Source organism: Vulpes vulpes, chromosome 9 (assembly GCF_048418805.1).
Source record: "Vulpes vulpes isolate BD-2025 chromosome 9, VulVul3, whole genome shotgun sequence".
Taxonomy (NCBI): domain Eukaryota; kingdom Metazoa; phylum Chordata; class Mammalia; order Carnivora; family Canidae; genus Vulpes; species Vulpes vulpes.
Genome location: NC_132788.1, coordinates 2,883,287 through 2,903,059, shown reverse-complemented (window position 1 = coordinate 2,903,059; position 19,773 = coordinate 2,883,287). Strand labels below are relative to the sequence as shown.

Genomic DNA, 19,773 nt, shown 5'->3' with positions numbered 1-19,773 from the left:
AAATGAAAGTTATAAAGATACTATTACAAGACCGCGAGAGGATGAAAGAGGTCAAAAGGTGCAAATTTCCAGTTGTAGGAAGCCACGGAACAGGATGGGCAGCATGGCGACTATGGCCAGCAACATCGTGTCACATATTGGAAGTTGCTAAGAAGAGCACATCTTAAAGGTTCTCATCACAATAAAAACTTTTAGCAACTATGGTGGCGGGTATCTAGTAGACTTGTTGCGCTCATCGTTTTGCAGGATACACAAATGTCGAAAGCTAATGTTCTATGTGTCAATTACGTGTCAATTAAGAAAAAAAAAAGCTTTAAAACTGTAGCTGCCATGTGCATCTTTTCATTAGAATTGAACTAGAACTAGAAACATCACAAAGCCTCCAGGCTGCTGGCGGGCCTTCGGCGGATGGGGCCGGGGCGTGGCTTGTCCTGGTTGCTAGGCGCCCGCGGGACGTGTGGTCCAGCCCTCTCCCAGCAGGCGCCGCGCGCAGGGGCGGGGCGGGGCCGCGCGGCGCGTCCGTTGCTAGGGCCGCGCCGCCCTGACGACGGCGCCCTCCGCCCCGCGCACGCGCCGTGGCCGCCGCCGGTGCACTGTGGGATGGGAGCCCGAGCGGCGCGGCGGGGCGGGAGCGGGCGGCGGCGGCGGGGCCGGCGGCGTCCCGGGAGCGCGGCTTAGGCTCGGCCGGCGGGGGCGCGGGGCGGGGGCGCGGGCGGCGCCGCCATGAACGCCGCGGTGGTGAAGCGGACGCAGGAGGCCCTGGGGAAGGTGATCCGGAGGCCGCCGCTGACGGAGAAGCTGCTGAGCAAGCCCCCGTTCCGCTACCTGCACGACATCATCACGGAGGTGGGCGGGCCGGGTCGGGTGCGGGCTGGGGTCCGAGGCGGACGTCGCGGGCCCCGGTGCGGGCCTGGGGTCGGGGCCCAGGTGGTGGTCGGGGCCCAGGAGATGGTCGGGCCCAGGTGCAGGGCTCAGGCCCAGCCAGGTGCAGGACCAGGTAGAGGTCAGGGCCCAGGTGATGGTCGGGGCCCAGGTGGTGGTCGGGGCCCAGGTGATGGTCGGGGTCCAGGTGGTGGTCGGGGCCCAGGAGATGGTCAGGCCCAGGTGCAGGGCTCAGGCCCAGCCAGGTGCAGGACCAGGTAGAGGTCAGGGCCCAGGTGATGGTCGGGGCCCAGGTGGTGGTCGGGGCCCAGGTGGTGGTCCGGAACCAGGAGATGGTCGGGCCCAGGTGCAGGGCTCAGGCCCAGCCAGGTGCAGGACCAGGTAGAGGTCAGGGCCCAGGTGGTGGTCGGGGCCCAGGAGATGGTCGGGGCCCAGGAGATGGTCGGGGCCCAGGAGATGGTCGGGCCCAGGTGCAGGGCTCAGGCCCAGCCAGGTGCAGGACCAGGTAGAGGTCAGGGCCCAGGTGATGGTCGGGGCCCAGGAGATGGTCGGGGTCCAGGTGGTGGTGGGGGCCCAGGAGATGGTCAGGCCCAGGTGCAGGGCTCAGGCCCAGCCAGGTGCAGGACCAGGTAGAGGTCAGGGCCCAGGTGATGGTCGGGGCCCAGGTGGTGGTCGGGGCCCAGGTGGTGGTCCGGAACCAGGAGATGGTCGGGCCCAGGTGCAGGGCTCAGGCCCAGCCAGGTGCAGGACCAGGTAGAGGTCAGGGCCCAGGTGGTGGTCGGGGCCCAGGAGATGGTCGGGGCCCAGGAGATGGTCGGGGCCCAGGAGATGGTCGGGCCCAGGTGCAGGGCTCAGGCCCAGCCAGGTGCAGGACCAGGTAGAGGTCAGGGCCCAGGTGATGGTCGGGGCCCAGGAGATGGTCGGGGTCCAGGTGGTGGTGGGGGCCCAGGAGATGGTCAGGCCCAGGTGCAGGGCTCAGGCCCAGCCAGGTGCAGGACCAGGTAGAGGTCAGGGCCCAGGTGATGGTCGGGGCCCAGGTGGTGGTCGGGGCCCAGGTGATGGTCGGGGTCCAGGTGGTGGTCGGGGCCCAGGAGATGGTCAGGCCCAGGTGCAGGGCTCAGGCCCAGCCAGGTGCAGGACCAGGTAGAGGTCAGGGCCCAGGTGATGGTCGGGGCCCAGGTGGTGGTCGGGGCCCAGGTGGTGGTCCGGAACCAGGAGATGGTCGGGCCCAGGTGCAGGGCTCAGGCCCAGCCAGGTGCAGGACCAGGTAGAGGTCAGGGCCCAGGTGGTGGTCGGGGCCCAGGAGATGGTCGGGGCCCAGGAGATGGTCGGGGCCCAGGAGATGGTCGGGCCCAGGTGCAGGGCTCAGGCCCAGCCAGGTGCAGGACCAGGTAGAGGTCAGGGCCCAGGTGATGGTCGGGGCCCAGGAGATGGTCGGGGTCCAGGTGGTGGTGGGGGCCCAGGAGATGGTCAGGCCCAGGTGCAGGGCTCAGGCCCAGCCAGGTGCAGGACCAGGTAGAGGTCAGGGCCCAGGTGATGGTCGGGGCCCAGGTGGTGGTCGGGGCCCAGGTGGTGGTCCGGAACCAGGAGATGGTCGGGCCCAGGTGCAGGGCTCAGGCCCAGCCAGGTGCAGGACCAGGTAGAGGTCAGGGCCCAGGTGGTGGTCGGGGCCCAGGAGATGGTCGGGGCCCAGGAGATGGTCGGGGCCCAGGAGATGGTCGGGCCCAGGTGCAGGGCTCAGGCCCAGCCAGGTGCAGGACCAGGTAGAGGTCAGGGCCCAGGTGATGGTCGGGGCCCAGGAGATGGTCGGGGTCCAGGTGGTGGTGGGGGCCCAGGAGATGGTCAGGCCCAGGTGCAGGGCTCAGGCCCAGCCAGGTGCAGGACCAGGTAGAGGTCAGGGCCCAGGTGATGGTCGGGGCCCAGGTGGTGGTCGGGGCCCAGGTGATGGTCGGGGTCCAGGTGGTGGTCGGGGCCCAGGAGATGGTCAGGCCCAGGTGCAGGGCTCAGGCCCAGCCAGGTGCAGGACCAGGTAGAGGTCAGGGCCCAGGTGATGGTCGGGACTCAGGAGATGATCAGGGCCCAGGTGATGGTCGGGGCCCAGGTGCGGGGCTCAGGCCCAGCCAGGTGTAGGACCAGGTAGAGGTCGGGGCCCAGGTGATGGTCGGGACCCAGGTGCAGGGCTCAGGCCCAGCCAGGTGCAGGACCAGGTAGAGGTTGGGGCTCAGGGTGATGGTCGGGGCCCAGGTGATGGTCGGGGCCCAGGTGCAGGGCTCAGGCCAGCCAGGTGTAGGACCAGGTAGAGGTCAGGGCCCAGGTGATGGTCGGGACCCAGGTGATAGTCGGGGCCCAGGAGATGGTCGGGGCCCAGGTGATGGTCAGGGCCCAGGTGCGGGACTTAGGCCTGGCCAGGTCCGGGACCAGAGGTCGGGGAGATGGTCAGGGCCCAGGTGATGGTCGTGGCCCAGGTGAGGGGCTCAGGCCCGGCCAGGTGCAGGACCAGGTAGAGATTGGGACCCAGGTGATGGTCAGGGCCCAGGTGATGGTCGGGCCCAGGAGATGGTCAGGGCCCAGGTGATGGTCGGGGCCTAGGTGTGGGGCTTAGGCCTGGCCAGGTCCGGGACCAGGTAGAGGTCGGGGCCGGAATCAGGGCTGGCATCAGAGTCTGACCTCCCGTAGCCTAGCGCAGCCCCTGGGCCCAAGGTGGTGGTCCCCTTGCTCGGAGGTCCCCCTGCATGGGCTCCTTGTCCTCGCCGCCGCCCTCCTCCGGCCCCTCCAGGACCATTCTTTCTTTCCCGACTCCCCTAGTATCTGTTAGGACTCTTCCACCCTGCCTGGCAGTTGTTTCTATGACCCCCTCCCCCCTCCCCCACTGTTAGTGCCAAGCTTGTGAAAGGGGATCAGAAATGGTTGGAGAATTCTTTTTTTTTTTTAAATCCTCATGTCCCCCAAGCTTATGCCCATGCGAGTCTGCACCACATTTTGGATGCTTCATAAAGTACTTGTGGGTAAATTTATTGAAAGTGGTTGTAGTGGGACCCAAAAGGGGAAACTATCAAAGAGCAGGTTGGTCTTGGCGGGTGAAGTTGCACAGCCCGACCTCCGTTGAGATTGGTTGTCTGTGGCTTTTCCCCAGGGGGTGAATTGCCTTGTGATGGAGACCGTACTTGTTTGTTGCCATATCCTGGGTGAGCTGACCTGGGACGATGCACGGAAGGTGCAGCACTAACATTCGTTGTTGATTGAGGCCGTCTAGGCTCCTGGTAACTCATTTCCATGGTGCCCCTAAGAAGGGTATTGAACTCAGGAACTTGGGCGTGGGCTCTGGGAGTTAGGAATCAGGTGGAACTTGCAGACTTCTTGGGGATCCCTGGGTGGCGCAGCGGTTTAGCACCTGCCTTTGGCCCAGGGCATGATCCTGGAGTCCCGGGTTCGAGTTCTGTGTCGGGCTCCCTGCATGGAGCCTGCTTCTCCCTCTGCCTGTGTCTCTGCCTCTCTCTCTCTCTCTCTCTCTCTCTCTCTGTGTCTGTCTTGAATGGATAAGTAAAATCTTAAAAAAAAAAACAAAACTTGCAGACTTCCGAGGGCACCCCCTATGGGTCCTCCAACCTCCTCTCTTACTCTTTCCAATAGGTTGGGTGTATTATTCTCCACTAACTTTGCTTTACTCATTTGCTATCTCAACATGGTTTATAATGTGTGCGTCTGTGTTAAAAACCCTAATTGTGCTTAGAACTCTCTGGAATCCCACCCACATCCCAGGGCTGTCTGTCTAGCTGCCCCCTCCTCTTCTAGCTGGGGCAACACTTCGCCTGCCCTACGTGGTGTTTGGGGGAAGGGACATGGCACAGAGGCATGTGCCACATTACCCAGTGAAGTAGGCAGGTAGTGTCCCCTAACCCAGAAGGGAAGAAGTGCGTTAGCCAGGAGGTGAGCCCACACGACCACGGCAGGTGCCACCGTACTCTCACCCTTTTACCTTCTGTGTTAGTCCTGTGGAGAGCCAGGGAGGAGGCAGGGGGATATGCCTCATTCTGTGGGGCTTGGCTTGGTGCTGGGCTCCTGGAAGGTTGGGGTGCCTCGGAATGGGGAAGGAGGAGGGACATTCAAGCAGGAATTGACTTGGTTGGCCAGGTCGCCAGGCTGCGTGGAAGCAGTCACACGTTCCCAATCAGGGGCCAGTGGTCTGCTTTTCTTTCATGTTTTTTTTTCTTTTTCCAAATCTAATGCTGAAATTAATTTCTCTGACCGTGTAAAGGTAAATGCGTCAACTGTCACCTCTTGTTAGGGATATGAGAATGACACATTGAAAAGCATTTTCCGGTAAGAGATGAAGAGCTTCCTGAAAATTCTTAACTCTCTCTGAGTATTGTGTTCAAGTCACCATATCAGTAATTTAGTTACAGCTAAACTAGCTGTCTTTCATAAATCAAAGCATTGGCCTTGTAAGGTTAATGTTTCTTGTCCCTTAAAAATATTGTTCACAATTTTAACTGCCAGCAAAATAGGAAAACCTCAGAAGAAACAAAATGAAAGGCTCTAGGGATATCAAGTACAGGATACTCTTAATATTCCATTTGTCTTTTCGGGAAAAAGAATACACAGCTCTTAGGTAGTTGTTGAGGAACGAGAGCCAGCTTAATTAATAGGGAGGTGTGGCTTGGTCTCAGAGAAATAGCCTGATGTTAGCGTGGGACTTTTTTCTAACAGACGAGTCTTGCACTAGTACATATGCTTTCTGTCCACCCAGGACATACGCACGTTCACGCTTCCTACATACAATGCAGCTAACATTTTGTTTTGTTTGATTTTTTGGAAAAAAAAAATGCTTATTGCTACCCATTATGTTGATTTTTACAGTGAATTCTTGCCTTTTGAAAAATTCTGGTCCTAGAGAACGAGGAGCCTGGCTGTGTGGGTGCAGGGAGGAAGAGGGAGAGTCACCACCCCTAACGCTGGTTCAGGGTAATGAGGAGCTACAGGTTTACTGAGAGGGACGGGCAGGAAAGGGACAGAAGTGACATTGCACAGAGCACCCCCCTGTTGTAGGACGTGACTGAGGAGAACGACCTTTCTGTCCACGTTCAGAAACCCAAGCTGAGGAATTGCTATTCTTTCCAGAATCCATTCTCTCCACGGGGCCTGAGTGCCCCTTGTAAGATGCTGTCGCCCAGCCGTGGAACCTGTCAGGGCCTCCTCGTGATCCTTAGGCTAAAGTCCGTATTCCTGAGTGGCTTCCAAGGCCATCTGGGTCAGGCCCCACCCGACTCCGGCCTCAGGCTCCTCCTGCCCTGAACTTTTGCTCCCTCGAACAGGACCCTCTTGGCGGCTGTTTGGCCTGGCTCCTGTGTCCTAACCAACCCCCCGCTCCCCCGCCCAATCCTGTTCTCCTGTTGGCCTGTGGTGTCAATGGATATATGATGTCTTCTGGGAAACTTTCCCTGACACCTGCACCCCTCCTGCACTTGGATTAGGGAGTGATCCCGTGCTCACTTGGCACCCTGCAAGATGTTTCCCCGTCCCCACGTCCAGGCTGGATTCTGCCTGGGGAAAGGCCTTGCGTATCGCAGACACTCAGAAGCTTGCGCAGTAAGTGAAGGAATGAAATCCTGGCTGTGAGCAGACCCGACAGCTCCGGGCACCGTGGGGTTCCGGGGCTCGGGGGCAAGGCTGATGGAGGGGCTGTCCTGGGAGGTGCTGACCATGGCCTTGGTCTCTTGAAGGTGATTAGGATGACCGGTTTCATGAAGGGCCTCTACACAGACGCGGAGATGAAGTCTGACAATGTTAAGGTAGGCTGGGGGGCACCCCTCACCCTAGCAAAGTGGGGTTTTTGTAAGCTGGGAACCCGGTGTGTGTCATTTATATGCTGATGCATGTTGAAGTACAAGGTAGATTAATTCACGAATTGCAGTATATCCTTTCTCATTTCATTTTCTTATTTTTGCCAACTGCATATATGCTAATTTTATCCACTAAGAAATGGAACTAGTGTTTTAAAGGCAACTGCTAGCCTACCAGCTAAAATTAAAAGCTTTAATTAGGGATGCCTGGGTGGCTCAGTGGTTGGGCACCTGCCTTCGGCTCAGGTCGTGATCCTGGGGCCCCGAGATCGAGTCCCACATCAGGCTTCCTGCAAGGAGCCTGCTTTTCCCTCTGCCTGTCTCTCTGCTTCTCTCTCAGTGTGTGTCTCTCGTGAATAAATAAATAAATTTTTAGAACAACAACAACAAAAAGAAAAGCTTTAATTGTTTTTGTTGTTGTTGTTACACAGAGTTAGTATTCCCAATTTGACGTGACATAAATAGTAACTGTGCCTGTTGAGCATACCAAAGATGAGGGAAACGTTTTTGGAAGTGCTTTTTATTTGTATTTTAAATGGGAATCTTTCAGGATAAAGATGCAAAAATTAGCTTCCTTCAGAAGGCCATAGACGTGGTGGTGATGGTTTCAGGAGAGCCACTGTCAGCAAAACCAGTGCGCATCGTGGCCGGGCACGAGCCTGAAAGAACAAACGAGCTGCTCCAGAGAATTGGAAAATGCTGTCTCAGCAAGGTAACGTGGAGGCTCAAAGTTTAGTCCTGAAAGACACGGCCGGGGTGGTGGGCGACCACAGGGTCGTGGGCAGTATCTCGGGAAGGAGAGCTTGCTGGTGTCTGGCAAATCTGGGCTTTGGAGCCTCAGAGTTCCAGGAGGAGTGAAGTAGAAGTATACAAGGAAGGGGCTCCTGGGTGGCTGAGGCAGCGAAGCGTCTGCCTTCTGCTCGGGTCATGATCCCAGGGTCCTGGGATTGAGTCCTGCCTGGGGTTCTCTGCTCAGTAGGGAGTCTCCTTCTCCCTCTCCTCTCCCTGCTGTTCCCCCTGCTTGTACACACTCTCTCTGTGTCAAATAAGTGAATAAAATCTTTAAAATCAATTAATCCCAAAGAATTATACAGTGAAACAAAGGTATGCCATGCACGAGGTTTTCAAGTGTTAAGTATGAATGTGGGAACCTCACAGACACGTGCTCTTGGGGCAGGGGGTGGAGGCTGCGTGCCCAGGCAGCCAAGCCCTGCCTGCCTTCTCCTTTCGGGTCTCCTTTTCGGGCAGGGTCTTAGAGGCAGGAGGACCTGCTGTTCTTTTTCTTCTTCCCAGCTTACGGGAGGCTCCTGTTGTCTGCCTGCCTTTCCAGCCTTCCGTGTCTGCTTCCCTCCTTCCATCCCTTCCCTCCCTCCCCCACCCTCTGTTCTTCCGTTCCTCTTTCCCTCCTGGCTGTGGATAGCAGAGTTGTGCTGCTTTCCTGTGTCACTTGGACAGGGACTGGTTCGCTACTTCCTGAGATCCTCATTGTGGGTTGGAAACTTGGCCTCTCTGCTTAGGTCCAGCCCAGAATGTCCTCGCTAGAGACGCTGGAGGACAGCTCTGCTTGGTGATGGCACCAGGGCATCTTCAGGGCCTTTCTTCCTTGTGGGAGCCAAATTGCCCTGAAGGGAGAGGGCATAACTCATACAGCCCTTCACCTACCTAGTGGGTTGTGGGCTGGGGAAAGAGGCTGGATTTCGGCCCATGTAGCAGGGGTGAGGGTGGGAGGTGGTGGCTCCAAGGAGGCCTTGGGAGAGTCTCACCCTGGCCTGCATCCAAATCTTAGGCTCAGAGGCATACAGCTGATTTTGCCAGTGCCCTGGTTTCTCTCCCTGGTCCCCACCATTGCATCCTTCCTGTTATTTCTCTTTCAAAACACATTTGATTCCTGTCCTCCCTGCTGAATCCTTTGCCAGGTTCCTGTTGCCTCTGGGCACAGCCTGCTCCGTGGCATGGCTCGCAAGGGTTCTCAAGGCCTGCTGCTGCTCCCTCCCCTCCAGGTCCTGCTCAGCTCCCGCACCCCTGCCTGCACCCTGAGGCCCTTTGCACTGGCGATGCTCCCTCGTTTCTGTGGCAGCAGTGTGGGATTGGTTGCTGTCCCCAGAGCCCTGGCTTTTCCCTCTCTCCCCGCCTGGCTTAGGCACCCTGCTGTTCAACTGTAGCATTTGGGCCCTCCCCCAGTCCACAGCAGGGTCAGCCTGTGGTCTGGTGCCTGCCATGTGATGGTCACTCAGTGCATCCTGTGGAACGAGCAAGTGTGTGAGCAGGTGGGATTCCTGCCCGGGGGTGTGTGAAGCTCTGGCACCAAGTCGTGGGATGCTGCCTTGGAGAGGCTTTTTGCTTTTGATAGAGCTTGAGGTAGATCATTGTGTAAGGCCCTTTCAGTGCCGGGCCTCCATGATCCTGTGAGATGTGTAAGGCACTTGTGGAGTCATGCATGGCAGCTTTGTTGTCCTTGAACCACACACACGCACACACTTGACAGCTCAAGTGGATTGAGGTGGGATTCACTTGGCTTGGGTCAACTCTACTGTTCCCGTCTGAAGTGCTGGAGGTGACAGCTATCAAGAGATGCTCCACTTGGTGATAACAGCATTTCCTTTGAATGTTTTATCCTTTGACTCATGTCCACATGTTTCCCGTGTTTAGTGAACTGTCTTTGAATGCAGATGCTCGCATCTGTCACCTGTGCTGATCTCGTTTTTACCTTGTGTTTCATTTCCTCCCATTTGGACTGCAAGCTCCCCAGCGACGAGGCGGTGAAGAGGGTGTTAGCTGGAGAGAGGAGTGATCTGAAAGGAAGGACCTCCCTGACGTCAAAATCTCAGGAATTGGACAACAAGAATGCACGAGAAGAAGAGCCCAAAGTTCATAAAGATAAAGAGGTGAATTGCAAGTTGTGCATATTTGAAAATGAAGTGATGAGTCTGTTCATAGCACAGGTAAAGACATTTGTAAGTGATATTGTTGTCTGACCTTTTTTCCAGGATAAAAGGAACTCTGAAATAAATGAGAGAAGTACAAGCAGAGATCGAAAACAGAAAGAAGTGAAGGAAGAAAGCAAAGCAAGAGAGAAGGACAAGGAGAAGGAGAAGACAAAGGAGAGTGACCATGATAGACGTAAAGATCCTGAGCGAGACAAGCACCGTGAAGGGGAGCGAGAGCGAGCCAGGAGCCGGGCCAAGCAGGACAGAGACCGAGGCAACAGAGACCGGGACAGGGATCCAGACCGTGACAGGGAGAGGAGGAACGAGGGAGGGAAGGAGAAAGAGAAGTGGAAAGACCGAGAGAGGGAGCACGAGCGAGATAAGGCCCGGGACAGGGACAGGGACAGGGACAGACGGAAGGTGAAGGACGCGGAGCACTCCCGGGAGCCTGACCAGGAAAAGAGCAGAGAGCCCGACAAGCCAGAGAAGAAGGTAAAGTCCTGCTTGACGATCTCTGTCTTTGAGAAGAGTTTTGGTGTTCTCTACAGTGGTTCCTTTGTCAGGCGTGGTGGGGACCCAGCACCGCGGTGAGGTTAGGACACTCGCGCCTTCCCAGTGGAAACCCACACGGACACCAGTGGATGATGGGGCTCTGAGGTGTACTGCTTTCACCTCTGGCTGCGTGTGCGTGTTGGATGCTTTTTTTTTTTAATTCTTTTTTTATTTTTATTTTTTTGTGTGGATGCTTCTTGGAGATGGGCCCACACCATGGCTGCGTGAGCCGTCCTTACGTGTGCCATGGTGGTGGGCAGGCGCGTATGCATGGCCATGCCCGTGGGCCCAGCTGAATTTCTGAAGGATCGTGCTTTGGTCTCGTAGGCATTGGTGGATACGTACAGGACCTCTGACTGTAATTTTTATTTAATTAAATTTTCAAGTAGATTTACGATTGTCCAGAAAATGTGTTTGGTTTCCGTGTTTCCTAAATGTGCAAGTTGCTTTTGGGTTCAGCATAGGTGCTGCAGGGCTCCGTCAGGGCTGGCATTGCACCTGCCTGTTCTCTCGGGCACAGCATCTTGTCAGGTGTCCCCAGAAGGTTGTGGAAGTCTCGTGTCCAGCCCGTAGGAAGGAGGGAGCCGAGGTCTGGAAAGGTTCAAGATCTGCCATGTGACACAGCAGTGTGGTGAGGGGTGAGGCCTGCGCTGGCGTGCGTGGCTCGTGCTCCTGGCTGTCTGGCATTGCATCCCGGGGTGCATCCCGGTACTGGGTGATGATGGGCCCACGGGACTGACGCGTAGAGAGCCCCGGAGTAACGGACCCCGTGAGGTATGTCACGAAAACCAGGCTTCCCTCAGGAGTTTTAGAAATAACAAAGGCATTCCTCATCTTTTGCCTTTTTGTAGAGGTCTAAGGAAAAGTGTTTCTTGCTGATGTGATTTTTCTGAGGCAGTAGCGTGCTCTCATATGTTTTCCTAGCGTGGGGCCACCCCCGAGTGGGAAGGCCTCAGTCCTCCGGGTCTTCAGATGGTTTTCCACACATTACGTTGACCAGAGCTGCTGATGCTGTGAGGAGGGTCTTAAATAGAAAGCCAATTCCAAAGAAGTTTTTGTAGGGGGTTCCGTGGGCTCGGCTTCAAGTGTGTGAGGCCAGGGCGCAGGGCCTGTGCCTCTGCTCAGCGCAGGTCCACATTCTCCCGAAGTCGGTTCTCCGTAGATCTTTCGTGGTGGTTTTGTGGGGCTGGGCCCCCTGGTGTAAATCTGGGGCTCCTCTGTGGGGCGGCTCTTGCCGGCGGCAAGGACACCCCTGAGGGACGCCTCCCAGGAGACTGTTCTGACCCAGCTGTGCGGGTCTTCCCCCTGCGTCAGATCCCATGGCTCTCCTCCGTTTGATCGTGTCTGAAACAGACGATGCTGAGACCTTCTCCCCCCCTCTCAGGCTGTGTGTGAAGAGAAGGTGAAGTAGTAGGTGTGTCCAGAGCTTCGGGTGTGGCGGTGAAGGACCAGCTGTCAGGGCAGTGGGTGCAGTGCTCACCCTAAGGGGCTGGCAGGGTGGGCGGGGTGGGGGGGAGGCGAGGAGCTGCGTGCAGAGCCAGGGGCTTCCAGCAGGAAACTATGGAGATGCGTCACGGTTGAACTCAGCAGTCATCCCTTGCTTTCCAGTCTTCATGGCGCAAAGTGTCCGTGGCCTCGTCTTTTCTAGTCCGTATGTCAAGATGTGTGGGTTGGAGACTGGATTGTAGCTGTGAGCTGGTGTTTGCAGGTTTCCTGTACTTCACTTCGAGAATATTTCCTGCTGTGGAGTCTGAAAGCTTTGCTTGAGAAGAACCGTTCACTGGAAAGTTGCTCCCCCCTTCCATGGTGGCTGGTGGTCTCTGTCATTCACTTCTTCCCCTATTTCCAGATTCCCTGTGTTTCACTGGGGTGTTTCCGAGAGGTTTGGCCTGGGGTGCGGATCCTGCGTGTTTGGGAGACACTGTTCCATAGCTCCCCTTCTGCCCTAGTCTGCTCCACAGGGGATGATCTGGACGGCCCTGTGGGGTGTGGGCTGCGTTCCTGCCGCAGATAGGCCTGGAGTGGGATGGATGGGAAGGGTGATCTTGCTGCTGCTCAACAAGAAACACCTTGCATCTTGACATGTTTTTAGATGTAACAGATTTGAATAATTCTGGAATATTATCAGTTTTTTTTTTTTTTGCAGTCCTCAAGTTCGGGGGAGATGTCTAAAAAGTTGTCAGATGGATCCGTGAAAGACTCCAAAGTTGAAGCAGAGGTAAACTTTGAAAAATAGTTTCAAGAGATGTAAACCCATGGCTGGGTTGATGTGACTTCCATGCTGTGGTTTCTTCTAGTCCATGGAGAGCCCGGGGTTGGGGATGTGGCACAGGTTCCCACATGACCTCGGGTTTCCATGCCGGGCTCTGGGCTTTCTGTATACACTTGTTTGACAGGTATGACGTATGGGGTACAAAGGGATGGGAGGCATTTGGGAGCGTGTCCAGGTGGTGCTTCAGTTGAGTCTGGGAGAGGATTTGGTCTCCAGGCTGGCCGGGGCAGCAGGGGTGCCGGAGAGATCCCTCTGAGCTCTGCTCAGCCTGTGGGGGGCCCATGGTACGTGTCTTGGGGGTGGGACACAGCTGAGGCTGGGCCACATCATTTCCCTGCCTCCAGGCCACCGAGGTTAGACTCAGCACAACTTTGCTAATGGACTTTGGATTTCAGAAAACATGTCCAGGCAGCTACAGGGAAGATGGATGAGGAGTGGCGTGGAGGCTGGGAGGCCAGTTAGGAGGTCATCATGGCAGGCTGAGCAAAACCTAATGGCTGGTGTGTGCTCTGTTGAAACACACGTACGTTTGCCCTCAGCGCTGTCACAGATGCATGTGAGTACTTAGCACAAAGCAACAGAGATGGAGTCCTCATAAACACACCCGGTAAGACAGCGCTTCTCAGTGTGGTTGGCGGATTGCTGGCCTTTTGAGAGCTTCGCAGAAAGATGGATTTCTGATTTTAGAGTGAAGAAGGCCCGAGCAGTCTCTAATTCACCCTCGGGTCCAGGGTGCTGAGTTGTGCCGAGTTGGTATCCGTTTCCCATTAAAGCACCTGGTGGTGCTGTTCTGTGTCCTCCTTGTTCGTCACTGAGAAGAGCTTGACTAGTAAATCTGCTCAAGGCATTGCTGGGTCATGCGTCAACTAATTCTTTTTCCATTTTCTTTAAGACCGAGATTTCCGCCAGAGCATCCAGGTCAGTGACAACAAAAGCATCAAAACGGCGATCCAAAAATTCAATGGAAGGTACTGCTAATTTATCATATAAGTAACTGAAAATATGGATATTAATCATGTATTAATACTTACGATTGATAATCATAATTGATATTAGTCATAATCTAGTAGATCTGTTGGGGGGAATAAACAAAGACTGTGAAAAGGATGAAGATATGTCTCTCTCTCTCTCTCTCTCTCTCTCCCTCCCTCCCTCCCCTCTCTCCCCTCCTTTCTCCCCCTCTCTCCCCCCTCTCCCTTCCTTTTTCCGTCTCCCTCTCTCCCTCCCTTCCGCCCTCCCCCCACGCATGTGTGAGCCCATGACCCCAGCGGCAGAGTAGCATCTCTTTGCTGGAGATCTGTTGCAACCTAAAAGATGCGATCGAACTTTAGTTTTCCAGAAATGGTTATCAGCCACCCACCCACATTTTACTGACTCTTGTCATTTAATCCAGACACAGAGTGGCCAGCAAGAGCATCCTGCTCTTAGGGCATGGCCGTGCATTTTAAAATCGGCAGAAATGATCCCTGGGAATCATGCTATTAGGGACTGAAATTGAAGCAAACAGGCGTGGCCGGGGGTTTGCCCAAGGGGAGCACCTGGGTCTACCAGGGTGGGGAGTGGGAAGCACGTCCGTGCACTGCAGATGGGTGCTGCTGGGGGCTGGTGGTGTTGCAGTTTTCAGGTGAAGTGGGAAGTCACTTTGAGCAGTGGTAGTGCCTGAAAACCCATCCTTTTCCTAAGTTGTAAAGTTGAAGCGGTGTGGCGGGGGTGCCGTAGCTGGAATTCTTCATCCAGGACTTACACAGACATGTAAAGAAAGCCCCCCTTTCATAATATATGTGCTGCTTTAATGAGCATCTTTGCTCCAGCAGCTTTTCCCTCCGTTGGCAATCTCCTGGGACAGGCTCCAGATGGGGCCCTGGCGCAGAGGGCAGAGCCGTTTGCGGGTGTGACTGCAGGGTACACTGTACCCCTGCCCTCCGCCTCCTCCGGGGTTCCCAAGGCTTGCTGATTTGGGGAGCTGAAAAATGAACAGCGCTCTCTCTTTTTAATTGCTAGTGAAATTGCACGTTTTTGTGTGTGTTAGTGATTTTGTTGACTTCTTGGGCTCGTCTGTTCTTGGCGGGGATTCCGCATCGCTCTGATGGCAGTTGCAGTGTTGTCCCTAATTTACACACACTCACTATACACTCAGGACATCTGCCAATTTTTAAGTAAGTGTTTGTTTTCCAGTTTATTTCTACTCATTATGTTTAGTTCCTGACTTGCCTGAGTGTTTAATTTTTGTGCGCTGGAAGCAGCCAGCCTTTTTTTTTTTTGGTAGTTTGTCCAGAGATTTGGGAGATAAAGATTCGTATTTTGTCATGCATTTTCATATATAATCTATTTAGTTATTTCTTATTTTAATTCCTGTTGTGAAGTGAGGTTATTTTTTTCCAGAGTAACTCACCAGGTGTTCCAGAATTACTAATTTTAAGCCATTTCATGTGCTTATCTTTACAGATTATTTTAAAACCACTGAGTCAAGAATCTTGCCTCCCACAAACAGAACTAATTAATTGATGAGGATTGAGTTGGACTTGTGTTAAACTTACGCTTTTGTGATTTGGGGAAGATTGGATGCTTCTGATTCCAAGTTAGTGTGGGTGTCCCTCCCTTCTCCCCAAAGGATATGTGTGCATGTGCTGGGCTATGTCTGTTAGCCACAGCTTATGATAGCTTGTTTTTAGTTGGTTTAGAAATGGCATCTTCTTTCCCCTCCCTGTTTCCTAGTGATGATCGTTGGAGTATAGAAGTGTCATGGACTGTGGTACCTGCACCGCAAACCTGGCCTCATGTTCAGTCTTAGCCCTTAGTTCTTGTGTGGAATTGTGTTTTTTTGTTTAAGCTGACAGTTGTTATTGTCTCCTTTTCCAATAACTCGGGGCATGTGCCTCTGAGTTTACTGGTGCTCTCTAAGAGATATGATACCAGAGATATGCAGGTTTTATGATACTAAGCTTTACTGAGCTGTCAACAGGCTGATGGACTCTTTCCTTCCCTGTCTGCTAGCTGGGCATGAACTTCACTGTGCATCCTCACCCTGATATTCCTCCTCACTTAAATGGGTCGCATTTGGGCAAATGTCCAGCATCCAGGAGGTATCGGAGGCATAAGACCTCTATGTTCTGCTTGAGAGAATAAGCCTAGCATTTATTGGAGTGTGGGGTGTCATGCTTGTTAAACATATTTAGAATTTTTTTTTAAAGATTTTAGTTATTTATTCATGAGAGACACAGAGAAAGGCAGAGACACAGGCAGAGGGAGAAGCAGGCTCTATGCAGGGAGCCCGACATGGGACTCAACGCCCAGAGCCAAAGGCCGATGCTCAACCACTAAGCCACCCAGGCATCCCAAACATATTTAGAATTTTATTTTATTTTTTTATTTAGAATTTTAAAGCTATTCTAGAATCTCTATAGAATACAAAAAAAATTTTTTTCATAAGAATATGATAATTTTTGCTTATTGTTAAGTAGCATGTTATAGCAGAATAATACACTATAGTGAATATACTATGCAGCATTACAATTAAGTTTAATACGTACTTTCATTATGCAATTTTGTATCAGGAAGAAGGGACTGTAGAACCAGTGAAAATAGTCTTTCCCTTGAACATAACTCTTCCTACAGTAAAGCTAAGAAGGAGCATGCCGTGAAACAGCTCGGTAAGACGAAGCAGGCCCTAGTGGAGGCTGTGCATGTTGGGGAATCGGACCCTTTGACCACCAAGCCGGTGGAACCCTGTGGGTGGGGCCCTGCTGGACCCGGGGCCCGGGCCCCAGAGTGGAGTGGGGCAGAAGCGCGTGTAAGCCCTGCCCGCTGAGCTGCGGGCCCACCCCAACCACCGCGGCGTTCCTACCATAAATCAGTCACGGGCTGGGATTGTCCACTTGAGTCTTCCTTTCTTTGTTCTGTAGAAGTTTACGGAGTCCCTGCCCTCTGGGGCGTATAATGTGGAGGGGCAGGCAGATAATGGAGAGAACACAGGGTGTACACATTCATGGTAGTGGTGAGTCTTCGGAGGACAAATGTAGCCGAGAGAGGTGGGCACAGTAGGGGCGGGTGTGTAGGCAGAGAGGCTCTGAGGAGGGGGCGTCTGGGCAGAGTTGACGAGGGTGAAGGAGGACATGCTGGTGTCCAGGGATAGGCAGAGGATACGCCGGGCCCTGTGCTGGGGACAGGCTTGCCTGTTTGAGTGGCGGGAGCCCGGCTGTGAGGCCGGGCGGGAGGCGAGGGGTTAGAAGAGACTGTACGCAGAGGCAGGCCCGAGGTGTTGGGCCGAGCGCTTCACAGTGAGTGTGAGTAGAAGTCCGTGGCGGGCGTTAGGCAGGACAGAGGCCTGATGGGACTTCGGTTTTAGAAGCATCTCCTTTTCAAAGTGGAGAGAGGCAAGTATAGAGGCCAGACAGCACGTAGGTGTCCAGGGGAGACTGCCGGCCGGGACCTGAGTGAGTGTCACTGGCGAGGACAGATTGGGTGTAGGATGTGTCGGGTGGAAGGGATGGCAGGTCTGTGGGCTGACTGGGTGGCGCTTGTTAACCGGAGAGGGCACAGGGAGAAGGTCGGTGGGGAGGGCTCTGGGCACCCACATGGTGCTGTTGCTGAAGCGGGAAGGCTGTGGGAGAAGCTAGTTGGTGGGATGTGTGGAAGTGCCAGGAATTCTGTTTTCAACACGTCAAGTTTGAGGTGCCTGCCACGCAGCCTGGCAGTGTGTCAGGACAGCGGTGGGGCTGTAGGCCTGCGGCTCAGGGGGCCCGGGTGACTGAAGGTAAAGTCAGAGAAGTCAGGGGTTTTGCGTGGTGCTCTTTCCTGCCATCCTGTGGAGACCCACGTGGGATTAGCATAGGGGAGCGTGGGGATCAAGAGAGCGAGCTCCAGAGCCCACCAGGACCCACAGGGAGGGGTGGTCCAGCACGTGGGGGGCGGGGTAGGGGGAGTGGTGGCAGGGGGCATCCTGCAACCCTGGAGGGGGTGAGTTCGTGTGAGCCTGGCATAAACCCCTGTGGGTCCCGGGCCTAGCACCGCACAGAAAAACCTCAGCAATGTTTTAATCTGTTGCTAACTATTTTATGTCAGGAAGAAAGGAAGATAATAATTTCAGCTAAAATTTTAGATCCCATAGTGTCTGGATTAAATAATGAAGCAGATCAGGAAACTATGTCTTCAGAAATCGGTAAGAAAAAGATATTCTTTAGTTTACCTTCCTCCCCACTTTGATACGAATATTTACCTCTCAGCATAGTTTTATTTTTTATTCTAACCTTGATATAGTGAAGATCAGAAATGACCTGATATTCTACTTGCTTTAATTTGATGAATTATAAGATAATATTAACTCAATTTTAGTTAACTTTTACTTGCCTTTTTATGTGAACTTATATTTGCATCTCGATCCAGGTGCTTTATCTTGCTGTTGGAATTTTGCAAAGTGATGTGGGTGGTCAGGTAGAGGGATTGTTGTTCAGCTCTCCCATCCTGCTCTGCTGTGTCGTATTAAGAAAATGCTTTATAATACAGATTTGAAGGTCCTTGGCTGTGGTGCGTTTGGGAAGTCGTTGCCTGTGGCTTCCCCTCTTACACTGAGGTGGGCAGTGTGATGTGTGCACATGTGTCCTCACCCTCTTGCCCTGGAGCAATTAGATGTGAGAATTCGGGATTTCAAAGGGCGTGATCCTTGATGAATATCAGTATTTGCCATCTGTGATGTTAAACTAAATTCTTCAGAAATATTAAAAATCTGGAGTGATATTTAGGGGAAAGTATAGTGTAAATCTTGACCCCGGGAAAAGATAAAAACTTGTCTAGGCTGAAGCTGTATCTCTTTGATTTTCAAAAATTCTGTGCCTGTGGCTGATAATGGTTAGTGCATCTTTCTGTGCCTGTGCTTTCCCTTTAAGAAGTTGAGCTCCTGAGAGCGCTGTGTTGCAGGCGGGCTGCTGGGCTGCATCCTTGGCTCAGCAGGGGCGCAGCCTGAAAGGTGGTCCTCGCTGATCATCCACCAAGTAGGTCAGGCTCAGGAGATTGATCTAGTTCCTCAGCGGTGTGGGGGCCCCCACCGGAAGGTGCTGAACGGGAGCAGGAGTTGTCATTGAGGAACGCTTCACAGCTGGCAGGTGTGGCACGGCTCACCCACATCCTGTGTTACGTTCCTGTGGGAGTCCGAGTAGGAAGCACCAGGCAGTCCCTGTACTGCAGGAGAGGGGCTGGAGAGGGGCCACAGAGGGGCTGGATAGGGGCCACAGAGGGGCAGGAGAGGGGCCGCAGAGGGGCAGGAGAGGGGCCGCAGAGGGGCTGGATAGGGGCCGCAGAGGGGCAGGAGAGGGGCCGCAGAGGGGCAGGAGAGGGGCCACAGAGGAGCAGGAGAGGGGCTGGAGAGGGGCCGCAGAGGGGCTGCAGAGGGACCACAGAGGGGCCACAGAGGACCAGGGGAGGGCCGCAGAGGGGCAGGAGAGGGGCCTGGTTGTGCCCGCCTCCCAGCCCAGCAGGAAGGCCCGTTCCTGCCACTTGCCTACCTCTCGGCCTTGAGCAAGCTTCATGGGTACGTTCCAAGAGCCACAGGTACCCCACAGGTAATTGGGTCTGAAAATACCTGCCTTGAGACTCAGTGAGATCTGTCCGTCAGTGGCCAGCTTGTGACATGAGTGCCCTGCTGGCTCTGCTTTATGGATACCACTTCAGTGACTGGGAGCCCCAAGTCAGGGTGAGAGGCATCTCATCCTGAGATGGTTACATGGATTTAAAATAAATAGAGTCATTCAGACACGAATCCTCACTCTGTAGATCCTGCGTAGGGCTCAGTGTTCAGGCTGCGGGGAAGCCTGCAAGGGGCAGGTGGTTCTCGGTGGAGAGCTTTGCAGACGTTAGGACGGAGCCTAGTGCCACCTGGTGGCCAAGGGTGGAGTCCTGCTCCCTGTCCCTGGGTGGTCCCGTCCCCCGACCCTCCTCCCCTTGAAACCTGCTGCTGCATGTGCCCTGGGTCCCCGTCTTCACCATCACGCCAGTCACAGATGTCGTCTTGCGTTGCCAGTCCTTTGACTTTTGGGATTCAGGGTTTGTCAGCAGTTGTAGCTGCTGGTTTTCTCATCTCACGGAGTGTGGTTTCCAGATGCGGTGCTGCTGGGTCTGGTCAGTGAGGCTTTCCTCGCGACTGCCCTTCCCTGCGAGCTGCTGCATGTAAGCCGTAAGCCACACCTGCTGTGGCGGTGGCCCCGGGCCCTGGCCTGCCCCTGCCCGCTTTGCAGGCGTGTCATGGAGCGTTCATCCACTTTGCTCTACCATTTTGCTCCTTCGGGCTCACTGAAGAACTCAATAAGGA

General features: G+C 54.4%; 1 protein-coding gene across 4 annotated transcripts in view; it reads left to right on the top strand.

The window, feature by feature from the left end:
• The first annotated feature begins 633 nt into the window (after positions 1 to 633).
• Positions 634 to 19,773, top strand: part of TRAF3IP1 (TRAF3 interacting protein 1) — a 60,597-nt gene continuing 41,457 nt past the window's right edge. For 2 of the 4 annotated variants that reach the window (XM_025984348.2, XM_025984347.2), the window contains exons 1-7: positions 636 to 846; positions 6,603 to 6,671; positions 7,273 to 7,434; positions 9,464 to 9,607; positions 9,710 to 10,141; positions 12,348 to 12,419; positions 13,366 to 13,441. In XM_025984348.2, the coding sequence (XP_025840133.1) occupies positions 724 to 846; positions 6,603 to 6,671; positions 7,273 to 7,434; positions 9,464 to 9,607; positions 9,710 to 10,141; positions 12,348 to 12,419; positions 13,366 to 13,441 (1,078 nt within the window). In that variant the 5' untranslated portion in view covers positions 636 to 723. Of the gene's footprint in view, positions 847 to 6,602; positions 6,672 to 7,272; positions 7,435 to 9,463; positions 9,608 to 9,709; positions 10,142 to 12,347; positions 12,420 to 13,365; positions 13,442 to 16,717; positions 16,729 to 17,546; positions 17,632 to 19,773 lie in introns of all 4 variants that reach the window. The other 2 variants (XM_025984350.2, XM_025984346.2) reach the window with 2 other exon arrangements.